The sequence below is a fragment of the Pleurodeles waltl genome, chromosome 7, assembly GCF_031143425.1.
Source record: "Pleurodeles waltl isolate 20211129_DDA chromosome 7, aPleWal1.hap1.20221129, whole genome shotgun sequence".
Lineage (NCBI taxonomy): Eukaryota > Metazoa > Chordata > Amphibia > Caudata > Salamandridae > Pleurodeles > Pleurodeles waltl.
The window spans coordinates 1,439,540,740-1,439,558,931 of NC_090446.1; the positions used below are offsets into that span (position 1 = coordinate 1,439,540,740).

The 18,192-nt window shown below is 42.6% G+C and overlaps 1 protein-coding gene across 1 annotated transcript in view; it reads left to right on the plus strand.

Annotated features, from left to right (window-relative positions):
• The window catches only part of LOC138247432 (putative methyltransferase DDB_G0268948), a 114,472-nt gene extending 97,481 nt beyond the window's left edge, over positions 1-16,991 (plus strand). The window contains exons 3-4 of the mRNA XM_069202063.1: positions 590-803; positions 16,887-16,991. Coding sequence (XP_069058164.1) covers positions 590-803; positions 16,887-16,991 — 319 coding nt within the window. The remainder of the gene's footprint in view (positions 1-589; positions 804-16,886) is intronic.
• The last annotated feature ends 1,201 nt before the right edge of the window (positions 16,992-18,192 follow it).

Here is an 18,192-nt window from a genome sequence, read left to right on the forward strand (position 1 = left end):
CCTAGGTCTCTATATTTAGCACTGGTAGCTCTCAATTGCTTAGAAAATCTGTTATCTGTTTTGTGTCCCCCATCAGCTGTTTCTGCAGTTTGGCATAATGATCGTTAAGTTGCCTATATGTAATTTCTTCTATTTCGTTTTGTACCAAATTCATCTCTGAGAGAGATTATCTATTTTGTAATTGCTTTTGTTGCATGAAAAGGAAATAGCCTGCAATTTTTCTCCGTAGTGTTCCAAAATGTTTGCTTCACTTTAAACTTCTCTTATTCTATCTTTTCTGTTGTTTGTCTATTTTCATCATATTTCACTCTATATTCATGTGGTATTGTTGTGTTCTAATTTGCCATAATTTATAATCAGTTATCGAATGTCTCATAGTACATGCTTAGTCTTTCTTCTGGCTTTAAGCGTATTGAATTATTTTCCTTTCAAATAGGCTTTCAGCAGTTTACAATTGGTTTCACAGCTTTACTCCAAAGAATTACTTTACTAAAGCTCCTGCGCTTACAAAAGGTTTCTTTGCGTATTAAAAGTTTGGCATTTCGTGGTGTTGTGCCGTGTTCTAATCTCCACATGTTCCACCTCATAGTGTCTGCCCTGCAGAGGAACTCCCCTTTGAAGATGGCTCTGTGGATCTGGTCTTATCTTCAGCGGCTGTGCACTATTTCAATTTTCAGAAGTTCTTTACAGAAGTGAACCGAGTTCTTAAACCTTGCGGTTGTATGGCCTTGCTGACCTACACTCAGGATTTGGAAGTTCATACAAAGAATTGTTCTGACCAGCTGACTGACATCTATAAAGAGGTGAGAAGTCAACACACACAAAAGGAGGAGGGCTTGATGTATTTCAAGTAGTTCAAGCATTGAGAAAATGTTCCATTATCACTTCGGCAGACTCCTTGTGGTGGATTTCTAATATGAAAGAGTGTGTAGATAAAGACAATGGAATGCATTAACTTGGCATAAAGCGAAAAAAAAAACCTTTTTTTTTTTCAAACGTCAATAATTCCTTCAAACAATAACTAACTATTTTATATGTCCACAATTTTTCAATTTCATTTTTAAACATTTTTGACAGTTGATGTGCCGTCCCATTCTCATTGCTTCCTAACCATCAATCACTAACTATAACCTGTGTAAGAAAGTGCTTTCTGTGTAATCTCCTCATTTATTGCTTACTGGTGTTGCTGCCTTTCGAATGCTGCACACAATGGCACTGCTGTCCAGGTCTCAGGCCCTCATTAGGACTTCCACTGCCCATCAAAGTCCCGTGTCGGAATGACTTCATATGCGGCTATCCCTCTTCGGTACCTATTATGAGTTTCCTGCTGGCCTGGCAGGTTGAAACTGTGTTTCCGCCTGCCGGCCCAGCGGAAACCACACCACAACATTGACACCGGCTTGTAATAGAGCTGGTGGCAACAGTGCAGTGTGTTGTGTGCAACAGAACCCGTCGTGCTTTTAACTGCCCGCAATTCGGGCAGTGAAAAGCGCGACTGGGGCGTCCATGGGGGACTGCCATTCAAAGGCTGGCGGAAACGCGGTTTGTAATGGCGGATTGAGACTGCCGGCACCACCGGGCCGTTGGCTGGCTGCAACGGTTATAAGATGGCAGTGTGGCCGCCTCTGTCTGAGCGCCGCCGCAAGTCTGGCGATCCATGGCACTCAGTCTCTGTTGTCTTGCCACTAAAACATGGTAAATTGGCTAATTCTAAACTGACTTTACAGTAAGGTCATCTCTTATGGTGCAGGAAAATACCTCCGTGGCATGGAAAGCATGTTCCCTGTAGACTGCAGTTTCTCTTGTGCCATCAGCTAAAGTGACAAAAAACGCATCTTCAGGCATACTTCTGCAGCTTCCTAAACCTGCGGGTAAAACTTTCAAAATAACCTGTTTTTACGTAAAGTCCTGGTCAATGGTAAACAGTAATTCCCGATTGGGTCTTTATTTTTTTTGGCTTTGTTACTTTAAATTGTTTAAAATATATACCTTTACTTCCCTTTTCTGAATCTTTGTCATTTAGGGCCTCATTATGAGTCTGGTGTCCATGAACCGGCAGATTTACGGTGATGATCAGACCGCCGCCGACAGGGGTGGTATGACCGCCATATTATAACCATGGAGGAGCCAATTTATGGGCAGTGAAAAGTGCGATTGGTGCAGTCGCACCCAACATGCCGCAACATTGCCACGGCTCTTTTACGCTGGAAACGTGGAAACGCTGGTCCGCGGAGGGACAGCCACATATGCGGTCATCCCCATACGGTACTTTGGTTTCGCCAAAGTCATAATGAGGGCCTTAGTGTCATTTTGCTGATTAATTTTTTCTCTACGTTTAAAAATTGGTTGTACGATGTGTATTGTATCCTGACATTTTAAATGTTTTGGTACTGATAAATACAGCTTAGATGTTGTCTGTCATAGCTACCATAGTTGGGGTAAGCCCAACTTTAAAATATTGAAACAGATTTTTAAGTCACTACAATTGTGGACTCCCATCCATCCAAATCAATAAATCAATAATACACTTTCTTGCAGAAGGCCAACTTACGAGTTCATTCAGATTTCCACCTGTTTACGGGCAGAAATCTTCCACCATAGGCCTGGCTGATGACAGAAGAGAGGCGTTTCCACTGCCAGCACCGCCATGCCAACAGGACTCCGTCTGCCGTATTTCCAGACGTAATATGGTGCAGCGGTTTCTTGAATGTTGGTGCGATGCCGGTGGTGGAAAACACCGAGACCCATTCCCTCCCGGACGACCGCCTCACTGAGACAGGTAGGTAGACCGTCTGAAAGGGGTAGGTGTTGTGTGCATGTTTTTGCGTGTATGTGTAGCGGTATGGGTGTGCATGAGTGCGTTTCTGTATGTATGTGTGCGTGGAGGGTCTGTGTGATCGAAGTGAAGGGGAGGGGATGTCGGGGTGCGAGGGTGTGTGAGTTTGTATGCAGAGGACTGGGGGTATGTGAGTGCATATTTGTGTGCAAGTGGGGGTGGCTGAGTGCATGTTTGTGAGCGAGCAAGTGAGGGTGTCTGGATGTATGCGTGCGGTTGGGAGGGTGTGTGTGTGCATGCGGCGGGGAGGGGTGTGTGTCCTGGTGCGAGTGCGCAGGTGTGTGTATTGGGATGCATGCGAGTGGGGATGCAGGTGTTCAAGTCTGCGAGTGAGTGGGGGTGCATGTGTGCAAGTGAGTGGGGGTGTTTGTGTGGATGCATGCAGATATGGGGAGGTGCTCACCCTTGCTCCCCTCTGGCCCGGTGGTCCGACCTCCCTGGCAGTACTGGCGGCATTGTGGCAGTTTGATTTCAGCCAAACCGCCAATGTCATAATATGGCAGTCTTTACCGCTGGCCCCCCGGTGGTAAGACCAACATCGCAAGTGTGGCCGTCTTCATACCACCACACTCATAATGAGGGCCTTAATGTTTACCTGTTCACAATCAAAGGTTAGCATGTATTTAATGTAGACCCTGAAAAGTAGGAGTAAAGTGACCTGACTTCCCCAGAAACACACTAAAGTTGTGATAGGAGATTATTCAAGGAAAACAACTGACTGCAGAGCACTGAAGATGGATTCCTGGACCTGAGGACCTGCAAAGGAAGGGGACCAAGTCCAAGAGTCATGAAAGCGTCCGGGGGGGGCTGGAGCCCACTAAATCCCAGATGAAGGTGCAAAATGGCTGCCTCTGTGTGGAAGAAGCTGAAGATTCTGCAACAACGGATGATGCCAGGAACTTCTCCTTTGCACAGAAGATATCCTACGGCATGCTGCAGGATGCAAATTTGTTTCCACACAGAAAGACCGCAAACAAGTCTTGCTAGCTATAAAGGTTTCAGTTGAAGAAAAAGGATGCTGCCCGGACCCAGGAAGGACCAGGAGGTCGCCCCTTGGATGAGGAGACAGAGGGGCGCTCAGCAGCACAGAGAGCCCACGTAGGAGCAGGCAGCACCCGCAGAAGCACTTGAACAGGCGTTCAAGAAATCTGAGCATGGCTGTCATCTCAACACTACAAAGGAGGGTCCCACAAAGACGGTGGTCAACTCAGAGAGTTGAGCAATGCAGGACAGAGTGCTGGGGACCTGGGCTATGCTGTGCATGAAGGATTCCTTGCAAATGTGCACAGAAGCCCTAGCAGCTGCAGTTCGCGCAGTACACAGGATCACTGTCTGGTGTGGGAAGGCAAGGACTTACCTCCACCAAATTTGGACAGAAGGACTACTGGCTTGTCGGGGTCACTTGGATCCAGCTCCTGTGTTCCAGGGACCATATTCGTCGAGATGAAAGGGGACCCAGAGGACCGTTGAAGTATTAATAGTTTCCGATAAACAATATGCACTTAATTTCTTTTCATCCAGTTCTACTGAAACCTTTTAACCCCTTATTACCAGTCATCCAATATGTTCATATTAGTAAATATGTTCAGTAAATTTGTTAGGTGTGTTGTTAGTTAAGGGCATTATTCAATAACATACTCATGTTATTATCATAAGAGGGCACAGCGTTATGCTATAAAACCTAGGAATATATGATATCTATGATTCATTGGATGACTCAATTAATATTATTAATTTTTTTGCCAGACCTCAATAATTTCCTAAGCTTAATGCTATAGCACTGAATAACTGCATTATTACACAAAATGTTTTTTCATCACAGCTGTTATTAAGCCCTAACAAAACCAGTCATCGCAATATAGGCTAAGTGCCATATCCACCCATATTTTTAGTGACCTCAATTATTTTTTACATTAGTGTGTATATCTGATATAATTGACCCTCAGAACTTTCATTAACAACTATAACTCATAAGTGAACATATAATTCTTCGTCCATATTTAATCCATATGGTATTATGGTACGAAGCTGAATAATATATCTACTTTCAAGTTGTCCAACTTTTAGGGTCCTGTCACCCCCTCGATCACTCTTATTGATCTGTTATAGGACAAAGAATCAAATTTCTCTCCAATCCTTTGTACGTTGTTTGATGAAATGTTTAGCCACAGCATAACTCTAATCCTGTTTCGTTATAGCTCTAATATGTTCAAGAATTGTTTTCTTCAACAGACAAATTGTGCTACCTATGTACCTTAAGCCACGTTCACATACAATCATGTATACTACATATTGGCTATTGCACGTGATTCTTTGAGTAATGTGTGTCTCCTTTCCTTTGTGATCTGTAAATGTTTTTGTGTTTCTCGCAATCTGACACACTTTGCACTTGTTATTACATTTATAGAAACCCATAGTTTCACTGTTCATCAAATTTTTCACTGTTGGTGCTGAGTAACGACTTTTCACCAGCATATCTCTCAATGATCGTGACCTTCTATAAGTTACTTGTGGTCTAGGGCCTATCTTATGTACAATATTTTTATCGCTTTTTTGTATTTTCCAGTGGTTCCATACCAACTCCACATCCAACGCCAACACACTATATAAAAATGTTTAACACTTAATACAACCCATATTTGAACATCCTTAATATAACTAAAACAACAAAGTGCAAGCCAAAACCTTCAGCAGCCTGTCACTTCATAGACCATGCTGAAACAAAATTCTCCATCCATAGAGAGGAAAGAAAATGGTAGAAAACCAGAACATTAACGCTGAAGTCCCTCTGTAAAACATGTAGAAAGCTCATCACACCGGTCAAAGCAGAGTAATATACCAACACTGTCAATGAAGCCACCAACAGGAGCAGCACACCGTTCAAGAGCATCAAGCACTGAATCAAACCCCTGCCAGATCAATCTATACCACACTCCACAGACAAGTGCAATGTCATCAACCTCTTTTTCAGTAAAAAAATAAAGATCCAACAGCACATCAACAATTTCTGCTTCTTCTCCTAAGCCTACCCCTTCTTGTAAAGACCTTGCTCACAACTTTCACAAAAGCTCTGCCACCCCTACTCAACATTGTCAATGTTTTCCCCACTCAATGTATCTTCCCAGAAGCTTTCAAGGCAGGCCAGAATCCTGAACTTTTAAAGAAACATACATTACACGATGAAGACCTCCTCAACTACCGGCCAATCACTCACCTACCAGTCATCAGTAGAATTAATGAAAAAGTATTACACTCTCAACTCCAATATCACATTAATGCTTCTGTACAAATACCAATCTGGCTTCAGATCATGCTGCAGCTTAAAGACCGCTATCTTACACATCGTAAATAATACCTTTTTGACCACAGATGAAGATAACCCTGCATTCTCATATGGCTGGTTGTTTTATCTGCCTTTGACACAGGCAACCAAACCACCCCCACCGACCTATGCAGCCTGGAGTCTTGAATATGATTCACCTGCAATGTCATTCACTGGTCTCTTACTATCTTTTTAAACAATGCCAATTTGTGCACAAGGGCATCCCCAGATCACAAAAAAACCCTAAGACCTGTGAAGTTCCCTTCTCCTTCCCCCTGGCTTTCTCACTTTTACCTCCTAACTTCAAACTCTATTTGGAGCCCCTCTGGGATCTACTCGCATAACAGAATCAAGATTTGTTAATATGCCAATGATACATACCTCTACTTGAAAGTCTCTCTTCCTTTCACTGAAAGCAAAGTCAGTTGTTTTTCCCTGGCACTGACATCACATTCTAGGAACATATTTCTGCAAAGAAAGCCTGGTACTAGATCTCTTCTAAAGAAAGTGAAGCCGTTTCTTTCAGGAAGTGACTTCTGAACTACTGTTGAAGCCTTTATGCTCTCACCTCTGGATGGTGGTGACATTCTGCTCCATGGCTTAATTGACTCCACACTTGCATACCTAAAGGGCACCCATCTACATGTGGTAAATGTCTCATCCCTGACCTGAAGAAACATCCACCCTTATGCTGATGGAACTTCATTGCCACTTCTTGCTAGCCTGCACTGTTCTCAAAACCAGCTGCATCATTTATGAAGCCATTATGACCAATAGGCCTCAACTTGCACCCCTGTTTATCTTGCAAAGATACTCACCATCTCTGGTGGCTCTTGGCACACCCACATCCAGGATACCATCAGACTGCACGCTTAGTATAGAAAAGAAAAAACAAGACAGCAGGCCTTTTTCATTTAACCATCCAGGATCTGGAGCAACATCTGCATATCCATCACGACTAGCTTACCTCTGCCCAACCTCTTTAAAGAACACCACATCGCAACACACTGACAATCCACAAACCAGCTACCTCTCCTTTCACTTGTCAACTGTAAACTTGCCTTTGACTTTGTACAGAGCGCTCCTGTGTTTCAGCTACGTTTTGGAAATTCCCCATTCATACTTACATAGCTCTCTTTTTAAGAATGTCCATGCAGCAATTTAATGAGCAAACATATGGCCAGATGTACTAACATTTTTGTGGCACAGCCACAACACAAAATGGTAGAAGATATTACAAAGCTACACAAGAGACAATGTGTGTCGCCCTCTGTGGCTTTGTAGAGAAATGTAAGGCAAAGCAGCGACTTGGGCTGCCTTGCTTTACATTTTGTTCTAGGAGGGGATCCATGGGTGGAGCATGGGCATTCCCATACATTCACCCATGGATTTCACCCAATCTCAGTTTTATAAACCTGTATTTGTGTGAAATCACTATGCCTCCCAGAGGATGGCATAGCAAGGAGAAAATTATTTTTGCCTTCTCGTTATTTCTTCTTTCGATCTGTGCTTCTTTCTGCAGCATACATCGCTGCTTTCTGCAATGCCTTGAGGACTTGTTTTTGTGCAGGTAGGTATCTCTTTATGCAGTTAAACAGTTTCCCTTGTAATGCAGGCACCCTTGCACCATGATGCAAGGGTGCTTGCACTGGAAACAGGCTGCCTAAAAAGCACAAGTACTAGGAGAGGGCAGACATGCTCCATATCTTAGTAGATATGGTACATTTCTGCTCTCTCCCTTTCACGCAACACGGTGCAGCAAGTTACCTTGCTGCACTGCATTGCGTGATTAGCAAATCTGGTCCTTAGTTGGAGATTTATTACATGCCCCAAGCAATCAAAGTAAAGTTTGCAAAGTTTCCCTGACTAATATTTACAACAGGGTTCTCTGCTCCTGTTTCTTTTTTTAGGGCTCGGCTCTAGACTGCGCACATGCGTGTCTCGAACCAAGACTGCTGTTTTCTACATCGTGGGCTTCAGTCTGCCCACAGCCTTCCCATTTGCTGGCACAATCATTGCTCTATTTTGCAGCATCCCTCTTCACGAAGGGCATGCATACATCATGGCTTTTCCAGTGTTTAGCCCTCGTCGAGAGCACCGGCCAACTACAGTTAAGGTCCGCTGTGTCTATATTTTTATCCATTGTTTTGGACTACTTTTTCAATTTGTTTTCAATGGCTGACTGGTCTGCCCCACATTAGGAGAATTAGGAGCACATTGGGAGCATAGCAATGCATAATTATTAAAGGTACAGAATTTCCATGCAGGTGTTTTCATTGTGGTATTACAGAGTGAGTCGCTCTGTGTAAATGAGGACCACAGCTCTGTCAGACATCAAAGATATTCATTCGTGTGTACGCCAGAAAATGAAAGCGATGCACATGTGATAAAACTTGCTTAATCTCTTAACTGTTCAACCACTGACTCCCAAGAATCCTCGTCAAAGGTGAATCAGAATCAGTGACATCTCTAGAAAAGTTTTATTTTGGGTTGGAGGGCACCTATGAGGTGCATTCATGAAAAGCGTGCGCACATGCGTGTGCAAAGTTGTAAAAGTCCATAAATTTGATGTAACCCCGTATTTACTCTTATCTCGCTTGTCCTTTCAATTGCTTCATCACAGGAGATTTACCTTCTTTCTGCCCATGCTGGACCTCTTCTGTATGGAGAAAGCGCTGAGTTACTGACTGTGTGAGATAAGTGAGCGATGAGGGCCACATTACAGCACACCTCACTCTGAATCACTTTAAGATGCTCAACGTTTTAGCTAAGTGCTCACATTTTTCTAGATGAGTGAAATGAAACATCAATCAAGTTATAAAGCAATGTATTTCACCAAGATCACACATCTGTGTTAAACGAACATGCCATGATTAGAACTTGTGGCTTCTGTTTTACAGTCACAGTTACTTCGGTCCTAGGACAAACACCTCCAGGGAACACTCAAGGCCATTGGCAATCACCCGGATCTCGCCAGCCTGCCTCCTATGACACGATATGGCCAGTGTTATGGCCCTGTGACAATGTCCAGTGCCCACAGGGTCCCCGTTGCCAATGGCATGAAACAAAAACTTCCTCATGCTGGCTACCTCCTGCCCACTTAACCCGAATAGTTACTTAGTTACACCTTCTATACTACCTTCCTAGACTTGTACGCTACACGAAGGACTCCACAAATAAAGGCATATTGACTCTGTCGTGTTCGAAAGTAACATCAGCTAATTTGCCTTTATGTGCATCCTGATCACACCTTTACTATGTTTGCATCACAAGTGTAGCACTTTGAGTCTCTTGTTTAGTTAACACATGTGCAATGCTGCACCGAATATAACAATTGTGCATCAAATCAGGAAGATTAGACGAATTTCCCCAAATACAAATTGTGACTCACAAAAACATGCTTTTCTTTTTCATTTTTTAAATTTGTTGTGTTACTTTCGCCTGTTTGTTTTATGGATTTATCTATTATTCACTCTTTTTCTCCATTCCCACTACAATTGAATTCCTCTTTTTTGTGCTCTCTGTTTTGTGTTATTAATTAATGTTAAATATCTGCTTAATTATTGATATGCTTTCCAATAATACTTGTATTTCTTAATTGAATACACTAGTGCCTTGAAAAAGCCCCAGACCTAGGTGCCATGGTATCGGGCAAAAACATATGTTGGCTGGCAATCGTAACAAGCAATAATATAAAAAATGAAGACAATGATAACACTACTAGAAACTTCCATTAATACCTATGTTGATTTCTGTATACAAACCATTTTAATTAATATTGAATAAAGGAGTAAGCTTTCGGTATAAGCATCCACCAAAGGATCAGCTATTGAGCAAACTAGGTTTAGGGCTTATACCTAGATTGAATGCACAATCGAAAGCTGATTACTGGATATCTACACTGGCCTCCTGGTAGCCACTTCACTACCTGTCGTGCAGAGGATTGTACTGGGTACTCTCCAGTATGCTTAAAGTAACCCTACAGTGGTATCCAGTGCCACAGTCCCTCTTTGTCTACTGGTATGATGGAGCAACTGCCCAAAACTACCTACAAGACCCAGGGCAGCCCCCAGAGCATGTCATGCCTGTGCCACAGGTCACACTAAGGCCACAGCACAAACTTAATTACCTGTAGGTATTCAGATGTCTTCTGAATATTGTCAATGCAGATGAAGTAAGGCCAGCAGAGTCATTAATTTTCCCAGAAGTACCCAGTTGCATTGTGTTAGGAAGTCACTAGGACTGGAACTCTGGTCTCCAGGTTCCACAATCTAGAAGTAGCAAACCACTCAACTCCATTTCTCTTTAAAACACCCAACTACATCCAATCTCATTCCTCACAAGACTACACACTCAAGAATATGTGAGAGAAGAAGAATTCAAAAGAAGTAAGTGAGAATGACATACGAGGAGTGGAAGTAGCATCACAGATCTGCGCCGTGCCCCCTGGTTTGACAGCTAATCATTTTTAAGTCTCTCTGCATGAGCCCTTGGGCCTGAATGAAAACTGTACCTGGTATGACCTGGAGGGTGGCAGCCATCATGTGCTGTATCGTATCACTCCTGTGTCTTTCTGAAAAACAACCAGACCTGGAACAGAGAGACAAGAAGGAATTCAATTTCATCAGACATAAAGTCCAGCTATTGCACTAACCCAGGAACAGACACATCTATGCAGCAGCTTCCACCCTGTTCAGCAATGGCTCAGTCACTAAAACAAGAGATACTCTTTCCCAAAGCCTTGCAAATCAAGTCCACAGCTGAAAATTGAAAGGAAAGGTGCTGTAGCTCCACTCTAGCCTTGTCAAGATGCCTCAATAAGTGAGCCCTAAAAAACACAGAACAAATAAAGACCACAAGAACCAATGCAAGTCTTTACATTTTCATTTTTCCTATAACGTGGTATATAACCATGTATTCATAAAATTGCAATCAGGCTTGCTTTATTTAAACCAAAAAAATCAATTTTTAATATAAGTGCTTAGTTCTGTTAAGGAAGACCACCTCTCAGGAGGTCTCCTACACCTATGTTTTTATGTCTCTGCTCTAGACGGCATTCATGCGTTGCTCACACAGAGACTGCTGTTTTCTAAATCGTGGGCTTCAGTCTACCCACAGTCTCCCCATTTGCTGCCACCATCTTCACTCTATTTTGCAGCATCCCCATTCGCGAAGGGCATGCATACGTCATGACTTTTCCAGTGTTTAGCCCTCCCTGAGAGCACCAGCCAACTAAGTTAAGGTCTTCAGCGTAAATATTTGTATCCATTGTTTTAGACTACTTTTTAGGTTGAGCGTACGCATTCAGCCTTTTGCATACTTTTAGTATACTCCTGTGGGCCTAAAGCCATTTCATTTGCTTGTTACAGTGTCATTTAAAAATACTTGATTGCCAGTGCTCAGTCCTGCCTCTTTGACTCTCCTTTTCCTTCAAAAGAGCAGTGCACCAGTACTTGGATCCTTCCACTTGTCCCATTATAGCATCTGTTTGGGACTGCTTTTACATTTCTCTCAGAGCATTTGACCAGAGCACTAGATGTTTTCAGTCGCTCTGAGGTCTGTTTCTGTAAGCAGGGCTGTAAATTATGTTCTTCTCTGATTACATTTGCTGCGGTAGTCATGGCTGGTGCTGGGTGGGGTGGCCAGGAGGCATATCTGCAGAACAGTTTTAGGTGGTGCAGCTGCTACTGGGTGTAGAGATGAGGGACCAGACGCTGGAAAAAGTCTGTGCGGGATGCAGGGTTGAGGCTCAAGGAGTAGAATGCTAGCATTTCATTTTAAACTGGACACATAACTTGTCTTGTTTACAGGTTGTTTTCAGCCCTGCCTATTCACTTTAGCCTTCACTGTCTCCTCTTTCTACCCAGCCATCCCCTCCTCAGCCTCTTCCTCTGCAGTCTCGGCTGGACCCACCCTCCCTCTGCATTAGTATGCACAACACCCTCTCCTCTATACCTTCTCCTCACTGCCTCTCTGCTTCTCTCCAATGACTTCTCACATCCCTCTGCTACAGCTTTTTTTATTTTTACAAATTAGAGCTATTGCTTGATTGAGTTACAGGTTGGACAGATGTGCATGTCAGTTATTTATCCCAGGGTAGAAGCACATCTGAGCTATCCATTTCAGACCCTGGACCTCTGCTTCTTCTACCACTCCTGTGAGGCCATTTCGGAAGTGTTCTGCACCCCCTCAATTCGACCTCCAATGCCAAGCATTGCTGCCATAGCAAAGGTGGGTAAAAGATGGATACTCTGTGTGGAGAGAGAAAGTAGTTTCTTGGGTCTGAGTCACTTGGAGTTACCAGTGCAGTAAAATATTTTAAATTCTACACCCTTTAATATTTTTTCAAAGAGCCTCTTGAAGAGAGAACCTGCGCACTTATGCTGAAACGAGAATACCAGAGGAATGTCTTAAATGACAGAAAGGGCATAGGATACGATAATATTGATAATGTAAAACATGTAGAACTTGAGTGACAGCCCTGCTATTTTTTATCTGAATCTGAACTATAGCAACCTGAATCAATAATCTGACAAATGCGTGTCATTTTACGGATGGCCTTTCTGTTTTAGACCTAAATGTCTAAACTATGTCTAATCTGGCAGACCGGTCTGCTTTCTGGTACCTTAACATCTCGATCTCAAATGTGTAGACAACAGCTCTGCTCTCTGAAACCTGGATCCTAAATGAATAGCTGCACTGCCAGAGGCAAGAATCCTGTTGCCCTGCATATCCTATTGATCGCCATGCTATTCTGTGCATGAGCAACATGCCCGTGTAATATGGGGGCATAGCTCATGTTAAACTTGTTTCTCAGCATGTTCATTTTTGTCCCTTGCTGGTCTTTTAATTCCTTGTGTAAGGCAGTGTGGCCGCTTTCATAAGGGGATTGGGCTTGGTGGGAAAGGGTGGTCAGACGATACCTTCTAATTGGCATGGGGTGAAGGCTTTTCTATTTTGTGGGTATATGAAAGCCACATGTTTGGGATCACCATGAATCCCCTGCTGGACTTCCCCCTTCACCCCCAAGCCTTTTTCTGCTCCAGCAGCGACACTAAGAGCAGGACCAGACCACCAGTACCAGCTGAAAACTATGGCTTCCGACCACCACCTCCATTTTTACGGCAGGGGTTCAGGAAACCTGATGACTTTGAAGTGGATGCACATCTGAGTAATTCACTGAAAGTAAAATGGAGAGCTTTAATTTTTTTCTGTTGCCCAGTTTTCTACTCTTACATCGCTTCACATCTTCACTGGCACAAGTAAACAATGGGTTTTTTGCATGCACTTTGACCACTGAATGTGGTTTGTAGTTTCAAAAATATATGCCAGCCCTAGTATATAACCATTGAAGCAACTCCCCCACCATTGAAAGGAGTATTTTTTTAAATTTTTCATTTTTTGCTGCAGATAGAGGAAGAAGGTACATGGAAGTGCTTTCGTTATATGCAGGGCCACTGGAATTACATGGCAGAGAGGACCAAATTATGCGGCAGGGTTGATCAATTTGTGTGGCAAGAAAAGTCTGGTTATGCATTTACAACGCCAATAGCTCAAACTCTTATTCATTTTGTTTTCAACGGCTGACTGGTCTGCCACACATTAGGAGCGCTATAGTTCCCACCCCTCGGTTTTTCGTAAGGCTGCTTTCTTTGTGCCTTTCTGCCAGTCTTCTGTTTGTTTCATCCTGTCTGTTTCTCATCGATTCTTGAGCTCTGATTCTGACTGTATGCTTGTTTATTCCTCTGTTTGTGCCTTTCTGTTTGTGCCATTCTGCTAGTTTCCTGACTTCTATTTCTGCCTTTATGCTTGATTTTATGGTCCTTTGGTGTCATCTGTTTCTGCTCGATTTTTAGGGTCGAGTATGCGTAGCATGCTTCTGAGAAGCTGTAGTAGTTAGACAAGGGCTCGGAGCCCTGTCCGTGTCACGTCAGTGTCTTTCATTGGTTCGTGGGCTTTTTGGACAAAGATAACGATGCACCAAATTTTGCCAAATGGGAAATTAGAGACTTGTTCGACAACTTTGATATAACGGCATGACCCAAGGAAAAAACAGCCATTACTAAGCTATCACTCTACCATACTGTGCCATTCTTCATCTTTCCTTGCCCTTCTGAGAGACTTTGTCTTATACCTTAAACCATCCTCACCTTATTCCTTGCCCGATACTTACTTCTCCTCTTTATGAGGGAAGAGTTCTTTCTTGCTTTGCCCTGCTGAGACTTACCTGTCCTGTTCTGGCTGATGGCAAATCGACTGATGTCCTGAGGACGAAGACTGACGCTGTATGCTGACCCATTTGGATGGGTAACTATCTGATGATAAATTGTAATTGTTTGTTTGCCTTTTCTTTCTAGGTACCAACTGTTCTTGTGATAGAGGCCGTAGTTAGATGTTTTCCAAATTCATGTTGCTAAATTGTTTTGCATGAAGCCCAACATGCTGATGCTAATTCGAGGTTGGTTAAGGAGTTCACTAATATTGAATGCAAATAGACAAATGACTGAATTCTTGCTCTGTTGAATAATGTGCTAATGATACTCTGCTAAAGTTGATTCATGTTAACATCGTGTTTTATTCTAATGTTCATGGTCTATGCTTTGATAAAGTCTTACTCGAGTTGTCAGATTATAGTAGTTTTGATGTGCTTACTGATATTGAGACTAATAAACATGATTCTAGATTGTAACTAATAGGGAAAAATATCCTAACTTTTACTAAGATTTGTGTGGTTATTCATGGCTGAAAGGTCATGGTGTGTTTGATTCTCATTATAAGTTATTGGTTAATTCGATTAATTAAGTTATTGTGATTATTGATGAGGTTATTGATCTATTGATTGCAATGTTATGCTGATACCTCGTTCTGGGAAGTCCCCAAACGTGGTCAAAAGATTCACTGGCTTAAAACGAGTCCCCTTGTAAGTAAATTATCAAGGTTAGAATGCGTTATCACTGGCCATTCAGCTACTACAAATAGGAGTTGAACAAAAGTACCACACCACAAGAAGCAGATCTCCACAGCACGTGCACAGTCAGGTGCTTTTAATCATGTTACATTTTCAAGGTGTAAGTGAAGGAACCATCCTCTTTATGTCTAGATCCCAGTTGTGAACCTTATTAACCTATGTGAAGCATTGGCTGACCTACTGAAGTGTCAAACCTGGAAATATAAACACAATAAAGGTTTCCAGTTATGTTAAGAACAGGCCTGCAGCCTGTTGCACCAGCATTTACGTCTGAGCAGGTTATACTGTTTCATAATTATAGCTGATCTACCAAAATGTAAAACATGGTATATTCCACACAATAGCATTTTGATTTTTGAGACAGAGCAGATGGAACTGGGCCTTGATTAGCAAGGCCCAGCCATACCACAGGGCAAACATCAGATGTGGAGAGAATAAAACAAAATGTGGGTAAGCGAAAATCGTGGCTTTCTGAGGAGCAGGGTCAACAGGCAAGACAACTTTTATTTTGTATGTTATGTATTCATGAAGTGGATGTAGGTGCCACCATAGAAACCCTCGCACCTTGCAATTTCAATATTGTAGGGTTTAAACTGTCATGTTTCATATCGAAACTAAAGTTTTGTACCTGTTGCTTGCAATCAGTGGAAATGTTTACAGATGGTGACTTGGTTGGGTTCGGTTTACTATAGACCATGGACATCCATTTTGGGCCATATGTAGGTAGCTTTTTGCACAAAAAGCACATTGCGATGCACAAACCCAGTTTTGCGATTCGGTAACCTGGTTACCGAATCGCAAAACGGGATTGCGACTCGCAATTAGGAAGGGGTGTTCCCTTTCTAATTCTGACTCACAGTGCAATGTAGGATTGTTTTGTGATCGCGAACGCGGTTGCAAACCAATCGCAGTTTGCACCCATTTCAAATGGGTGATAACCCATTCGCAAAAGGGAAGGGGTCCAGATGGGACCCCTTCTCCGTTGTGAATGTCACTGTAAATATTTTTTCAGAGCAGGCAGTGGTCCATAGCTCTGAAAAAATTAAACAAAAACGTTTCATTTTTTGTTATGCATCTCGTTTTCCTTTAAGGAAAACGGGCTGCATTACAAAAAATTAAACTGCTTTATTGAAAAGCAGTCACAGACATGGTGGTCTGCTGTCCGCAGCAGGCCACCATCCCTGTGAGGGCTGCCATTCGCAAGGGGGTTGCAAATTGCGACCCACCTTATGATTATTCATGAGGTGGGCATTTGCGACCCCCTTGCTAATCGCAGATGGTGTCAGGGACACCATCTTACATTCGGATTTGCGACTCGCAAATTGCCAGTCGCTCCGACTCGCAATTTGCGGGTCGCAAATCCCAAATTTCGTACATGTGGCCCTTTATCTTTTGTGATGGGAACATGAATGCTACCTGGCTTATGGGTTTTTGTACCTGTAGTTTACAACTGTGAGTAAGAATCCATGTCTTCTTTATATGGATGGACACACTCAATTAAAATTAGAGTTACAGGCATAGATGTAATTCATTCATAATGTCATTTGTGACATCACGAAGAGTAGATCACATATTTCTTCCATGTGGAAAATGACATGTTGTTCCTCAAAGATGTACCTTATCTGAAAACACTTTTTTGTAGATTTTAAATACTGGACATTAGTAATAAAAACAAGAACACATAGTAAGTTTTGTGTAGAGAAGCACCAATATCTTCTACATGACAGCTGAAATATATTTACCTCTGGTTCACATTGTAGGTCGAAAAATCTCTTGTACCATTTCACCACATCAGAATGAGACATGTGATTTCTGGCTACAAAGAGATATTTGATGCTGTTCCTTTTCCAGATAAAAAGAGGTGAGGAAACATTTTTTCTGTGATATTTTGCATATAAACTGTCCTCATTGTTTGGTAGGTAGGTAGGTACTTAATGGTAAATTACTGCTTCTGCTGCTGAAACAGCCGACTGAAGCCGACTTCAGGCGGCAACTGATTTCTTGATTTAGTTAATAATTTAGACTCATTTATCATGGTTGGGAATGTTTTCATGCCTTTCATTGTGTTTACTGCACAATGAAGCACCCGTTGTCTTTCGGGTGCAGGTATATATTGTGAGAAAGTGTTTATTTGGTGAACTGGAGCGTAATCCTCTCTTCAAGTAATAATGGCACTATTCTTTACCCAGTTGAGTTATGTCATGATAATTTAAACATGTCCCCAACCCTTAGTAGCTGTAGCACAGAGCAGACAGGCGTAACTAGATTCTTAACATAGAGTACAATTTAACAAACAAATAGACACCAAAACAACAAAAATCGGATGACGGGAACCAGAGTTATGACCTAGACCGGCACCTAGGCTCGATTTAAGGCGATGGCGATGAAGTGCGGGTTGGCTACAGAAACCAAGTTTGTCCTGGTTGGGAGTTTTACGTTTTGAATTAGTCTCTGAAGTGGAAGTCAAAGTTCCTCTATGGAGCAAAACAGAATGCTATGGCTGGGATGTGTTCCTGGAGCAGGATAGCCATTTGGCGAAGTTTTGATTAAGCTGTTGAAAGCTTTGAGGGGCTGCAATTAAAAATTCACACCAACGGAAGGTCACTCCCCAGCTGAATACTTTAGGTGTCTTCACTCAGTGAAGATTTCTACCATCAGACTTGGAGTCTGATTTAGATCTTGGCGGTATTAATGCCAAACTGTTATGGCTGCGGACTCAAGAACACTGTCAAGTTGATTATGTTCCACCTGCCATATTTAGATATATTGCAGCTGAGCCACACACCGCCACGACGGAGTGCTGTTTCTAGCTGTCAGGCTGGTGGGTTCCTGCTGACCATATTTAGATGTTGCAGCCCTTCCGGCTGTGTAATGCTGCCAAATTGATGACAAAGGGAGGTCGTCGTTGGACCCAATGGCCACCGGACAATGGCAGTGGCTACGTAATACAGATAAGTCACACACACACTGTACAGTAGCCATATGTGTCCATCTGCACAACACATGACACAACACACCACATACACACTATTATCAATTGCCATTCCAACACCACACAACTCACAC